This window comes from Danio aesculapii, chromosome 11 (assembly GCF_903798145.1).
Source record: "Danio aesculapii chromosome 11, fDanAes4.1, whole genome shotgun sequence".
Lineage (NCBI taxonomy): Eukaryota > Metazoa > Chordata > Actinopteri > Cypriniformes > Danionidae > Danio > Danio aesculapii.
Window position 1 is genome coordinate 4,571,380 of NC_079445.1, and position 14,348 is coordinate 4,585,727.

The following is a 14,348-nucleotide window of genomic DNA, read 5'->3' on the forward strand; positions in this document are numbered from 1 at the left end:
AAAAAATCCACTATCTATTATAAATGTCTGTCAGGGTGACAGTTTTTAAATAAAAGTTTTCTTAAAAAAATCCCTTCCTTACCTTAGGGATTTCCACCCTTAAAATAAATTCATACAACCAGGCACTTGTTCTGAGGTGTGCCTTTCTGTAAATGCAAAGCAAGTAATATGAAAAGTGCACAATTTTTAAAAATAAACTTCAATAAACAAATCAATAGCTGTGGCTCCTGATGACACATGAGGTCTTGTGAAGTGAAACCATTGCTCTTTGTATGAAATTGAACAATATTTACAATATTGTTAGCTTTAATCCACAGCCAAGCAGATGGCACTTGTGTGACTGTAGTCTGATGGTCCCTTTGATGACTAATGTGTGTGATTGGACAGAAAGTCAGCTGATGCTGTTTGTTGATCGATATTGGTCATAGATATTTACATAAGATGTCGCCTACCCTCTATTGGAAGGAATGCGTCAATAGAGCCGCCATTTTAGTACAGGGTAGCACTAGTTTGAAATGAATGTGGGACCAAGATGCAGTGGAGGACTGTGGCCATCTGCAGATATACATATATATTTTAATTAAGAAAATTATCATTTTACATCACTTTTCTACATTGATGGATAGGCTAAGTGGCCGCACGGGCACTGCGACAAAGAGTGTGTGTTAAATTTGATCTAATCCACGTCCTAAAAGACACCCCCTCTCCTGCTTTTACTTCTCATTCTATCTGAGAAAATTACAAGTTTTTAGCACCGCAGCATCTTGTCATATTTCTTTTGCATTGTCTGCTTATTTTATTCAACAAAACTAGCATAAGCTGAGTACTTAGTGTGAGTTGGTGCTGCTTTGCCTTATGGACAGTGCCGTAAGTGACTGTATCATCAATAACGTTACTTGTTTAGCACAAAAGTTCATAACATACAAAAACTTAAAAAAATAAATCTTACCTAAATGTTCTGCCTTTGTTTTCTTTGTTTGCTCGTTACTACACCCGTACACGGTGCTAAAGTCCAGCATCTTCACGTTGGCACACTGTCTTGACTAGTACGGTTGAATGACATTTGTGCTGGGAGCACTGTACTAACGTGGCGGCGCTATTGACGCATGCTCAGGGTCCGTATGCGATATCTAGTGTATATATCTATGGATATTGGTGGGTTGTTCACATGACAATGCATTTTCACCGTCACTAATGAATATATTTTTAAAATGCAGTGAATGGTTTAACATTTCTTTGTCTTTCCGGACCACTAGTTCTCAAAACTGTCTCATGGTGAGGCTGTCTCAAGCAGAGTTCAATAAAACTTATTATTTAAAAAGAAAACTATAAAATCAATAAACACCTCACGCTTAATTTTACAAGTATATGTTTTAGCAAATGGCAATCATTCTTCCATGCATATATGTCTAAACTCACAAGATCTTTATATATTATTTGACAGAACACCTGGTGTGACACTAATTAACAGCACTATAGGCGAATAACTGGTTTGTATTTCATGATGAGTGCGTGTCCATGTTGCAGAAAAAAACTGTGAGTGCTAGCATTTACAGCGAGAGAATGACATCCGATGCGGTACAGAGTTTGTTGTTGTATTAGAGTTATATTGATTACATATTATATATATTATTTACATAATGCTTTCAGCGTATTATAACAGCTTGTCACTCAGTGATAAGCACAGTTATTCGGCAAAATTAAAGTTAAAGTGAGCGCTGTTCGTCTGATAGATCCATTTGCGATAGCACCCTCCCAATGAATATTGGATAAGATGAAATGGCCAAGCATCCAGCCCGAAATATACAACTATCTCATTGAAACTTCAAGTGATTTTACAAGAGAGAAGTTAAAGGCCTACAAAGTCTTTGGATGCAACAGTTTTGCTTTGTGTGGTCATGTCCACGAAATAATTTTCCATGATTACTAGATTCAACACTATGTAGTGCTAAAAATCGAGGTTCTGCCTAGCCAAAGACAAGGAAAGAAGACGGAGCTATATACAAGGCCTGGGTAATCATCATGCAAAACCAGCGAACTGCACCTATATGGCATGGTATGTGAACTTACATGTTTACATTTCATACTAAGTATTCAGTGTCCGCAGTTTAATTCACCATATGGAACTGTTTTTGCTGAAACCATTGCTGTAATCAAAATCCAGTAATGTGTGTGATTCAGTATAGCGTGAATTTACCTGATATAAAATGAGAACTGCAGAGTCAAGCATTTAAGTGAAGTTTCATAAACTAATTTCGAGAGGAGCAGGTGATATGATTGAGCACGACTGGCTGCTCATCTGTAATCAGTAATAATCCAATCAGAGTGATCCTAGTTTGCTATAAATGGATCATTTTCTTCCTACTGCTCTATCTTCGTTTGGAAGAATCCCCCCTTCCACCCCATCTCCTCCTTTTTCTCCCTTTTCTAAAAGCGGAGCTCTCGAGACCTACCTGATCTCGGATCTCCTGATATGCTTACTGACCAGGCAGGAGCCCTGGGCTCAAATATCTCCGAGCTCAGGGTTCTCTCCTGGGACAGCATGCCAAACCTGCTTTAAACGCCAAGCATATCTAAGTGGGAACTCTTGAATTAGGTCCTCACTCCACTCAGCTCTTCTGATGGCTCGATTTTGGCATCCTACCACACGACATGTTTGCTATTACAACTGGTCTTTTTTTGCAACTGGTATGCACAGTTAAACCCATGTGACGTCATGTGTGACGTAGGTTGGTAATTTACTCTGTATAAAGAGTAGTGTCCAACACTTAAGATAAATCACCCTCATGCTGTGCAAGTTTTTCTTCATTTTATTTGTCACACTATAGCAGGGATTCTCAACTAGTGGGCCTCAGCGATCCTACAGGTGGGCTGCAAGATTAAACCTAACTCTAAATATTATACTAGAATTTTTGGATTGCATATAATATGCTATATTATAATGATCGAAGTAAAGCGCTTTCTCCTGTTCTCTGGTTGATTACTTCAAACTCAACACAAAAACAGACTCATGATCGCGTTCATTCTGCTGTTCATTCACAAACTATGCCTGAAGCGAAAGTCTCTCTTTGTGTATTTTTATGTGAACTATTTAAAATATCCGCATAGTTGTCCAAATTAATGTCTTGTGAGTGTTTTAGTGAGGCTTAATGCATGGTGTTTCTGCTTTAGAATGTAAAATAAACTTGCAAATGAGCTTTAGACACGTTCTGGCAGAGCTGTTCACTGCTCCAGTCAGCAATCGCCCAATATTATCCGACTGCAAACTCAACCGCCATCATATCGATTTCAAAAGATTTAGGGTGTTTTACTGTATTTTACATTTGCCTGTATATGTTTAAATAATAGATATTTACTAGTAGTCAGTCCAGTTTAAAGCAGAAGCTGGTCTTTTGCAATATCCCTGTTGACCTGTGATTCTCTTTCGAATCTCTTTGAATCTGAATCTTTTTTTAAATAAATAAATAAAATTATAGTTTTAGTTTTATATATAAATTTAAGTATAATTATATATTTTTTAATAAAATGCGTATAATAGAAAATAATAGAAGGCACAACAAATGTATAATATATATTTGTTATAATAGTATAATATAATAAAATATAATATAATATTTGTTAATAAATAAAGGTTTAAATGAGCATTTCATACAAACATTTTAGAGTAAATATCAGACAGGTAGGCCTTCAAAAATTGATCAGAGAAAGAAGTGGGCCCTGCAGCTAAAAAGGTTGAGAACCCCTGCACTATAGGACAAACCATTAGTGACCCCTTACATTTTTATTAAACATCAGACTTCACACTACATAGCATTTTTTTACTGCCTATTTGTCAACAACCCATATCAGGGCTCAACGCTAAGGATTTCATCTCCTGCTCCCACCAAAAACATTTTGTTATATGCTTATTTCTTTGCCGCATATTTAAAATAATGAGACAAAACACACCTTATATATGCATACAGTTTTATTAAACATAACATTACATAAAACAAGTGACATTTTTAAAAAACAAAACAAAACAAAACATAAAACCACACCGTGAGCTCTGTTTAACACTTCTGCATGGTCTGTATCACATCACCCGTGTTCCACTCTGACTCCTCAGTTCTTTCTTCCAGAAAACTATGAATGAGGAAAAGTGCAATGCTACGCTTCCAGTTAATCTGAAAATGGCCAATCGTGAGTTTTATTAGCCATTCTGTAGGGGGAGGGGGTCTGTGCAGATTCACTTGATACAGTAAGTTCTGTCGCTTGGGAAATATTTAGTGTGTGTATTTTGACAGGAGTATCACTTGGAATTTCCCAGTGTGTGTATTATTGAATCTTCGGTTATGCTCTGCTGTATTCTGTGTTCTTGACGAAGGCTTGAGATTGAAGGTTCTGTGTTTGTCTTGTCCAGTCGCAGCTGAAGAGCCATGTTGCTGTCTGTTCATCTCTTTGTTTATTTGATTAATTCAATTAACTTATTTATTCTTTCTGTTGTAGTTTTTTTTGGACATGATTTTTGCCTCTAAATCAGAGGTGCCCAAACTCTGTCCTGGAGGGCCGGTATCCTGGAGTTTAGCTCCAACCCCAATTAGACACTACTGACCCAGCTAATCAAGCTCTTCTTGGTCACACTAGAAGTTTCCAGGTAGGTCTGTTGAGACTGAGTCTCTGGGACCGAGTTTGGGGAGCCCTGCTCTAAATCAATAGAGAATAGGATTTTTGTGTGTCCTTTTTGTTACCTAACCCCTCCCCAAATATGCACTTTTAAAATAGAGTTTGTAACAGTAAACTCACTAGGAATTGTGGTCAATCAAATACAGTCTGGGGCGTGCATATTAATGATCCTGTGTGCAACATAGCAGCTGTATTTTGTTCTGATCTGCTTGTTTTTTTTAACCGGGATTTGTCACTCAGGATTTACTTGAGAAAGAGGAAACACTGGTGTGTGTGTGTGGCTCTTGGTGTGTCCATTTCTATCTACTAAACACTTATTTTTTAGCTAATATTGTTATTTAATACAAATGTCACTGTTGAAGGCCAGTCCACCGAAGTGCAGCTCTGCCAGCCCCAACCAAGCAAGCCAGAGGCGACAGTGGCAAGGAACCAAACTCCCCCAATTTAGGTGGAGAAAAAACCTTGGGAGAAACCAGGCTCGGTCGGGGGACCAGTTCTCCTCTGGACAAACCTAAAGGCAGAGCTGCAGTCTGGATGTTGGAGAGGGTTGGGAACGGTGGAGTCCTGTTTTTCATGGCCTTACGTTGTTATGTTCCTAGTGAAGAGAAATTGAAACAGAAAATGAAACAGAAAATTAGTTATAGCATAGAAGAAGGACCTCAATGAGGAAAGTTCATTGATTGATTGTAGAGAAGCATGTAGAGGGGCTCAGACACAAATTGTGAACACAAGATTGGAAATAATACAATATAAGTGGCTAATAAGAGTTACTCAAATATTACTAAATATTGTGCATAAACGTGGTTAAGTATCTTCCTCATGATTTAGTGAAAAATGTTGTGTCTCACCTGTTTCTGCATGTTGTGTGTGTGCTCAGGTCTGTGAGCAATGTGGTGAAGAAGGGGATGATGGTAACTGCTCAGAGGGACACAATTCACTCTCCTTCAGCTCTGCATTTTCTCTGACCTCATCGAAGGTGTACGTCTTTATGATCTTCCCATTCCTAAACACAGTCTGGAGCAAGTCCTCTCCATACTCCTCCAGACTGCTGCTTCCCTCTTCCAGTGTCACCAGACCTCCGCTGGGTGTCCTGTGAAGGGAAAGCCGGCCTTTCTTTGACTTTTTAGTCGGGTCTGCAATGGGGTCTTTAAAGACGTTTATGGGCACCCCGTTCGTCACCGCATAACTGCACTTATAGCAGCAGCTGAGCAGATCTCGGTTCAGTTTCTGCAGCAAAGCTCCTCCTGAACCAAAGCCGATGTTCTCAATGCTCCATCCGTGCTTTTTTATGCCCTCCAATATGTCCTGTAAAGAGTCGATGTCGATGCCATCCCCTTGGATGACTCTGATGTAGGGGGGCAGCACCTTATAGCCTTTGGAGTTCTCGAGCGGAGGGAACTTATCTCCAAGGATCTCGAGCACCTTCAGAACTGTTTCTAGAGGGTCTCCTGAATCGGGTCGGACCACCAGCGGGGCGTCTGCACTACGCATCTCCACCAGCGTCCTCAGTTCTTCGCCCCAGATTTTCTCGCAAGCGTTGTAGATGTCGTAGCTGTCACTGACTACAGATACAGGGACGGATGGGAACATCTTGACTATGTGTTCGAAAGCGTCCTTCTCGTGGTCCTTTCCCCAGGCTGTGATCGTGCTGTGCTCTGCGGCTGGCACCGAGAAACCAGCAACTGGCTCTTTAGTGCCGTAATATTTCTTGATGAGGCTGATCCCAGCCACGGTGTCTGTTCCTCTGAAGTTCACTAAGTGTGCAGATCCACCAATTCCAGCTGTTTCTTGAGATGAAACTCCTCTGTAGCCGAAATCGTGCAGCTTATATTCAAGCCCATCCAGGCTTCCAGAGGTTTCCATCAAATATTTGGCCAGAATCTTCTTTTGCTCTCGCGAGTTGGTCGCGACAGTGATAGGATACCAGATCTGCAGAAGAATCGTCTCTATCCAGTTAGTCAGCCAGTAGCACTCATCATCTGTGTTTTCCACAGTGAACAGCACATTTCCACGTGGGATTACACTTCCCTCTGGCACAGCCTTGATCTCGATGGGCAGATGGCCGTTGTACTTCTCCAGAATGTAATTCCATCCTTTCTCATTGAACATGTCACCACGAAAGTGTTCCCGGTACACTTCCTTTGCTTCCTGAATCTTCTCCAGTGTGACGACCTGTCCTTTAAAGTACTTGTGGAGAACATACTGAAGCCCATAGAAGACCGTTGTGTCATATCTGATTTTCCTGGGTTTGTTGGGCTTGGCCTTCTTCTCACGGCACTCAAAGTAAGAGTACGTCTTAGTAGTGTTGGGCGGATATTGGTTGTAATGTGTAACCTTGTAGGAGTCAGTGGCTAACAAGATGTTGAAGTCAGTATCTTCTGTATGCTTTATCTCTCCTGTTAGGCTGCTGGAGTCCTCTGAAGCAGAGCAAGCCGGAGAGATGTTGTCAGTTTCAGAGAAAGTGTCCAACACAGGAACTCTGTCAATCTGAGAGTCAACTTCAATCTCAGAGAAAGTGTCTTTTGCAGAAACGCTCTCAATCTGAGGAATCTGGTTAGTCTCAGAGGCAGTCTTGGGCACTGTGACAGAAGACGAAAACAGTAAAAATTGATCAGTATGCTGGTTAGTCTATAGTCTCTTGATTCATCATTACATAAACCAAAAACTGAATAATTCCATACCTTTGAAAGCTGGACTCGCTCTGAATATAGCATCTTCTTCCTCATCAAGAACAACTGCAAGTCCTGGAGAAGATAATATACAGCATTCAGTAAAATGTAAAAAAGGACAACTGAAAAACAATTTAATTTAAATTTACTTGGCTCCCTATTGTGTTTACCTTGATATTCAGAGAAACGCTGAATCAGTCTTCTTGTGTTTGCAGGGTCGGCCTTCTTCTTGGGGTATTCAAAGTAAAAGTACATCTTACTTGTGTTGGGTGGGTATTGGTTGTAATGTGTGACAGAGTCAATCTCAGAGAAAGTGTCCATACTAGGAACTCTATCAATCTGAGAGACATTGTCAGCCTCGGTCTCAGAAAAAGTGTCCAACACAGGAACTCTGTCAATCTGAGAGACTGCGTCAATCTCAGAGACAGTGTCCGTTGAAGGCACACCATCAATCTGAGAGACAGCGTCAGTTTCATGAAAGGTGTCCATTGGAGGAACACCATCAGTTGGAGAGACATCATCAGTCTCAGAGAGAGTGTCCACTGGAGCAACACCCTCAATCTGAGTGACAGAGTCAATCTCAGAGAAAGTGTCCATCACAGAGACACGGTTTGTCGGAGAGGAGGTGTCAGTCTCAGAGCAAAAAAACGTCTCAGAGACACTATCACTCTCATGTAGGAAAACTACCACAGAGACACCGTCATTCCCAGAGAAAGTGTTCTTTGGAGAAACACTCTCAATCTTAGAAATCTGGTTGTTCTCAGAGGCAGTCTTAGACACTGTGACAAGAGAAGAAATGACAGAAAAAAACATTATTAGTTTGCTGGTTAGTTGATTAATTGGTTGATTGGTCTAAGTAAAAAAATTCTTTAGTTAGAGCTGGGCAATAAATCGATTTTATAAATTAACTTGAATGTGTAGTTAACATCGATATGTTTCAAAGAAAATCGGTTTTCACTCTTAACACATGTAACGCTCCCCTCTGGGATTCTGTAGTTCCCTGCACATTGCCATAAACGCACAACATGGCAGGGGAGAACTCTGGCTGTTTCTAAATTCCATAAACACAGAGAACAGACTAGTGTCTTGCTAAGTTACCTTGGAAGAATGACCTCAGAGAAATTGTAACGTTAGATTTATACATTTAGAATTATCAGCAGCAGTAGTGAAAATCATTTATCATAGTACTGAATATTTTATTATTTATATTTATTCAGCTGGTTATTTTTTTATTCTATTTTTATATAAAAAAATTATATTTGTTAAAACCAAAAGTTTCTTGCAGTATTGCTTTTGTAATAAATGAAAAGTAAATTACATTTGTCTTCTCGCCTTTTTGGCTGATGCAAAAAATGGTCCAATCCGTGACTTAAAAACTAAATACGCAGATTTCCACAGATTTTTAGCCCATCATTAAGTCTATGTATTTGTATTTATTTGAATAAATGTGTGTACATTTACATTTCAGTTTTTAAATTGATTTCAGTAATATTATTGTGATATAATAGTTATATTAGAATGTTCATATTATTTATTTACAATACAGTCTGTAAAGTAATAATTTCTGTCATTTAGTAGATATATTATGAGACTTGCTTTGTTTACCAAATAAAATGATCTACAGTAATGCATTTGCATTGACAGGATTTGCATTAAAACAATAAATAAAAGTTAAAAATGTATTATTTTTCATTTCATATATTAAGTTTTTAGTTATGATACTTCTAAAATCATTCCACATATATCCGCACATTTTTTATACAAAATTCTCTACAGAAATAACCAAAAAATTTTAACAATTATGAGATTAATTTCACTGTTATTTTTAAAAATGGTTAAGTTCATATTATATTATATATATCAATAAATCTTAGTAAATTTTATTTTTAAATGACAGCAGGTCTTTCAGAAAAAGTTTTTCTTTAGCACATTTTGTAAGTTAATACGATTGAACAAATTTTTTTAAGAAGTGGTGGAAAAAAATTGGGGAATTTAAAAAAAAAGTCCTATCGCCCAGCCCTAATTTTACTTTTCTGCATTCATCATTACATCATAAAGCAGAAACTGAATAATTTCATACCTTTGAAAGCGGCTGGACTCGCCCTGAATAGAGCATCCTCCTCCTCATCAAGTGCAACTGCAAGTCCTGGAGAAGATAATATACAGTATTCAGCAAAACATGTACATTTCTGCACTCATTATAGCACATCTGGCTAAGAATATTCTCTGTCTGAAAAACAATTTACTTCAAATACAATTGCTTACCTTGATATTTGGAGAACCGCTGAACCAGCCTTCTTGTGTCTTTGGTCATAGTTGATGCTGAAGGAGAAAAATATCATTTAGTTTTTCTGGACAAAAACCAACGTTACAATTGCATCATCTAAATGTGTTTTCCACTATGGACGTTCATTCTTCAAAATATCTTCCTTTGTGCTCAACTAAAGAAAGACACTCATAAATGTTAAACACATAGAAGTGGAGTAAATGAGTTTTGGGGTGAACTGTGGCTTTAACTCACCACTCGTTCACAATAATTTGACATTTAATTTCAACATTAGTACGTTATTTATGTATTGTTATACACTATCTGTGAATTAAAATAATCTGAAAAACACAAACAGAACTATGAATTCTCATGCAGCAATAAAGTGTAGTGTTTAATTATTTTATTCAACCTAATGATCTACCCTCGACGCAAAACGTCGAATTTGAGTTGATATTCGTGACTAATTCGACACTGATGATTGAGTTTCCTTCAGTAAAATACAAAATATACTAATAAATACATAAAAATAGTAACTATACAGTAAATCCTGGATGTTTTTGACTAATTTTATACAGATATTATAGCATATTCGTCCTTTTCCTACACCACATTGACTTTAAATAAAAGTTTTTAAACCCATAAGCTTAAAAATGTACACCTGTTTTACCTTGATTCTGGCAGAAATTCATCAGTAGTTCGTTATTTCTCGCCATATTATCTCGTTTGTGATTCACAGCAATACAAAACAATTGTGAGGTAATTTGGAAAACAGGCGCTTTTACATACGTCAACGTTCCAAATTAGAACGCGTTCTAAAAGCCCCGCCCACTCAGGGCACAGAAGCACGTCAACACGCGGCCGCCATTTTAGAACTGACAAGATACAGGATTATACAATGATATATGAAGAGTTTAGATGAAAAAACCTCTGAATGCCATTTGATATTTTCTTCTAAAATTAGCATTTCTCTCTGATTCCTGTGTAGGCTCAGTGTTATTTAAAAAAAATGACAAAAAAGCTCTTTTTATTGCCTTAAGAGTTAAATAACTGAGAAAAATGCTCATTTTAGGAGAAAATTACAGATGGCATTTAGGTTTTTTTTTTGGATATGAACTCTTTGTGTGTAACAGTCATACAAAACATAAAAACATAGCCAGTGATGCAGAACATACATAAAATAAAAATACGCACATTTACAATTGAAGTCAGACTTATTAGCCTCCCTGTTTATATTTTCCCCAATTTCTGTTTAAAGGAGAGATTTGTTCAACACATTTCTAAACATAATAATTTTAAAAACTCATTTCTAATCACTGATTTATTTTATCTTTGCCATGGTAAATAATATTTTACTAGATAACTAGGCAGGTTAGGGTAATTAGGAAAGTTATTGTATAATGATGGTTTGTTCTGTAGACTACCGAAAAATATATAGCTTAAAGGGGCTAATAATTTTGACCTTAAAATGTTTTTTTAAAATATAAAAACTGCTTTCATTTAAGCGAAGTAAAACAAATAAAACTTTCTCCAGAAGAAAAATATATTATCAGACATACTGTGAAAATTTCCTTGCTCTGTTAAACAGCACTTTCCAAAAAAAATCCAATGGGGGGTGCATGGGCTAATAATTCTGACTTCAACTGTGTGTGTGTGTGTGTGTGTGTGTGTGTATATATATATATATATATATATATATATATATATATATATATATATATATATATATATATATATATATATATGGGGGATCCATCATTTGTTAATTATTAGATAGTACAGATTTTTTGTTTTTGTTTTATAGCCTTCTTGTAACTTGTAATTGAGGTCAAAGAATTATTAAATATTTTTAAATCTTTACAAAAAAAAGTTAAAGGAGGAATACACATTACTTTTGCCTTGTGTATGTGAAACTTCCCAAGAAAAAAATCATCAACTTCAAAGCATTATCGAGTGTATCGTAGCCAGTTTTACAATTCAGAAAAAGAATTGTGCATTCATCGAAGTTAATTATTTTGTAAAATGAATCAAAATTCAACCCTGAAACCTGTTTCAAAAAATCATTAGAAAAGTACAGAAATAGATGTAGAAGACTTTCCGGCTCAGTGTTACAAAAAGAACATCTTCGTGAAAGTTCTTTTTTAAATGTCCTACTAAACATATTGCAGTGATAGAAACTTTACCTGTGTAATATAAGGGACTAAGCCGAAAATAAGAATTGAATGAATTTCTTTTACCTTATTTGACAGAAAAAAAAACTTATTAGTTGAACAAATTTCATCTAAAGATTAAGGAAAATATTGCTTCCATTTCAAAAATGCTTTAGGGAAACAACTATTTTCTGATAGGCTATAGAAGCTATTACACTTTTTATCCTAGATACTGATACCACCAAGTACAGTTTTTGGATTTTCTTTTAGGACAAAATATTTGGAATTTTGTTTTTGTTTTAAGAGTTAGAAGTAAGATGGATTTTCATTAAGTTAAGCAGTTTATTAGAGACACATTTCAATCAAAATATAATCATTACGCAACAACAACAAAAAAAAGTCCCTGAAAAAGAATTTCCTGATAAGTATAAATCTCACCACTGCTATTTAGTAAATCTGAAACAAAAATTAATTCCCTTGTCAAACCAATCTTTTTTTTAAATATACTTTTGTTTTTATGCAACACATGTAGGTTATTCCATGGAATGTACGTATGTGGAGAAAATGTATGTTTAAAGGCATGCTTCTAGTGAGGCTGTGGTGGGAAATAACCAGGTATAGGACAGGCATGTAAACACTGCAACAACATACTGTGGACTACAAACCTCCAGCAGTTGCTGCGATTTTAAAGAGCAGATGTGGTGTAAACATCACTTTAATATCATTCAGTTAAATTTAATTTAAACAATTAAAAGCATTTTAGGCATAAAACACTGCAGTCCTCTGTAGCACATTGTCTGTAATAGTGTTTACCCGGGACTGAAATTTTAAAATCGTCCATTTCCAACACTGGATTTATTAAGTATTTATATATATATATATATATATATATATATATATATATATATATATATATATATAAACATCTTGTCATGGCAACATTGCATATTTCAACATGTAATAAATCTAAATATTCATATAGGAAATGTGTGTGTACATGTATATACAGTGCTCAGCATATATGAGTACACCCCTCACAAATCATTCATTCGTTTTCTTTTCGGCTTAGTCCCTTTAATATTCAGGGGTCACCAAAGTGGAATGAACCACTTATTCACATTCATTCATAATTCATTCACACACACACACTACGGTCAATTTAGCGTATTAAATTCACCTATAGTGCATGTGTTTGGACTTGTGGGGGAAACCGGAGCACCCGGAGGAACCCACGCGAACACGAGGAGAACATGCAAACTCCACACAGAAATGCCAACTGACCCAGCCGAGACTCGAAAGACACTTCTTGCTGTGAGGCGATAGTGCTACCCACTGCGCCACCGTGACGCCCCGAATCTGTCATTTAAATTAATATTCTTTATGGGAAGCTTTACAATATTTTATTTGTGCATATACATTAGATTAGTCAGTACTGAATATATGTAAGTCTAATATGTAAGAGAAAAATATTAAATAAAGAATGTAAAAATGAGCAATAATCAAGAGAAAATGTCTAAAATTTTGTTGAAATTTTGTAGTTTTTATTTTTTACCCCAATATTTTGCAGAAATTTAATTGTATTATCTTTCTATTTCTAAAGATGTTTGACTAAAATATTAATATATGTTTATTAAATCTGTTCTGTTCAAATGCACCACAATATTTGACCCACGTATATTCACTGAGAAATGGATATAAGTATTCCTTTTTATTGGGGTGTACTCATTTATGTTAAGCACTATATGTTTATTAGTCTAATTGTTGTTGTAATTAAAAGCACAATAATAATTCAGCAATCTTCTGTCATTCCGCCATCATTATTTCTTGTTTATCAGCAGAGAAATGCACGTTTTAGAACAATAAAGACAGAATAGTTAATGAATTATCTTGTTAGTAGTGGTCATTTGGACAGCAGTATTTCAGAATTTTAAAGATTTATTTTTTTGGCTATTTTGCCTTTATTAGATAGGACAGTATTTAGGACAGGAAGCGAAGTTGGAGAGAGAGAGGGGGGTAGGGTAGGGAAATGTCCTCGAGCCGGGATTCGAACTCGTGACGCCCTGACGTGCTACTGCACCATATGTCGACGCGCTAACCACTAGGCTATTGCGCCAACAGTATTTCAGAATTTTAATAGATAATCCTCAACTTCTGATATTATACTCTCACCGGCCACTTTATTAGGTACGCCTCTCCAACTGCTTGTTAATGCATATTTCTAATCAGCCAATCACATGCGACTCAATGCAGTTAGGCATGTAGACATGGTCAAGATGATCTGCTGCAGTTCAAACTGAACATCAGAATGGGGAAGAAAGGTGATTTAAGTGACTTTGAACAGGACATGTTTGATGGTGCCAGACGGGCTGGTCTGAGTATTTCAGAAACTGCTGATCTACTGGGATTTTCATGCACAACCATCTCTAGGGTTTACAGAGAATGGTCTGAAAAAGAGAAAATATCCTGTGAGCGGCAGTTTAGATGTCTTGTTGAAGTCAGAGGAGAATGGCCAGACTGGTTCCAGCTGATAGAAAGGCAACAGTATCTCAAATAACCACTCGATACAACCGAAGTATGCAGAAGAGCATCTCTGAACAC

At 36.7% G+C, this 14,348-nt stretch overlaps 1 protein-coding gene across 1 annotated transcript; it reads right to left on the minus strand.

Moving 5' to 3' along the window:
- Positions 1-4,047: 4,047 nt before the first annotated feature.
- Positions 4,048-8,096, minus strand: nampt3.2 (nicotinamide phosphoribosyltransferase 3, tandem duplicate 2). Its single transcript, XM_056468335.1, has 4 exons — positions 7,505-8,096; positions 7,347-7,409; positions 5,514-7,244; positions 4,048-5,260 (listed from the first exon to the last, which is right to left on the minus strand). Exons 1-3 carry the CDS (start codon positions 7,929-7,931, stop codon positions 5,539-5,541), a joined length of 2,196 nt encoding a protein of 731 aa, XP_056324310.1. The 5' UTR covers positions 7,932-8,096; the 3' UTR covers positions 4,048-5,260; positions 5,514-5,538.
- Positions 8,097-14,348: the final 6,252 nt, after the last annotated feature.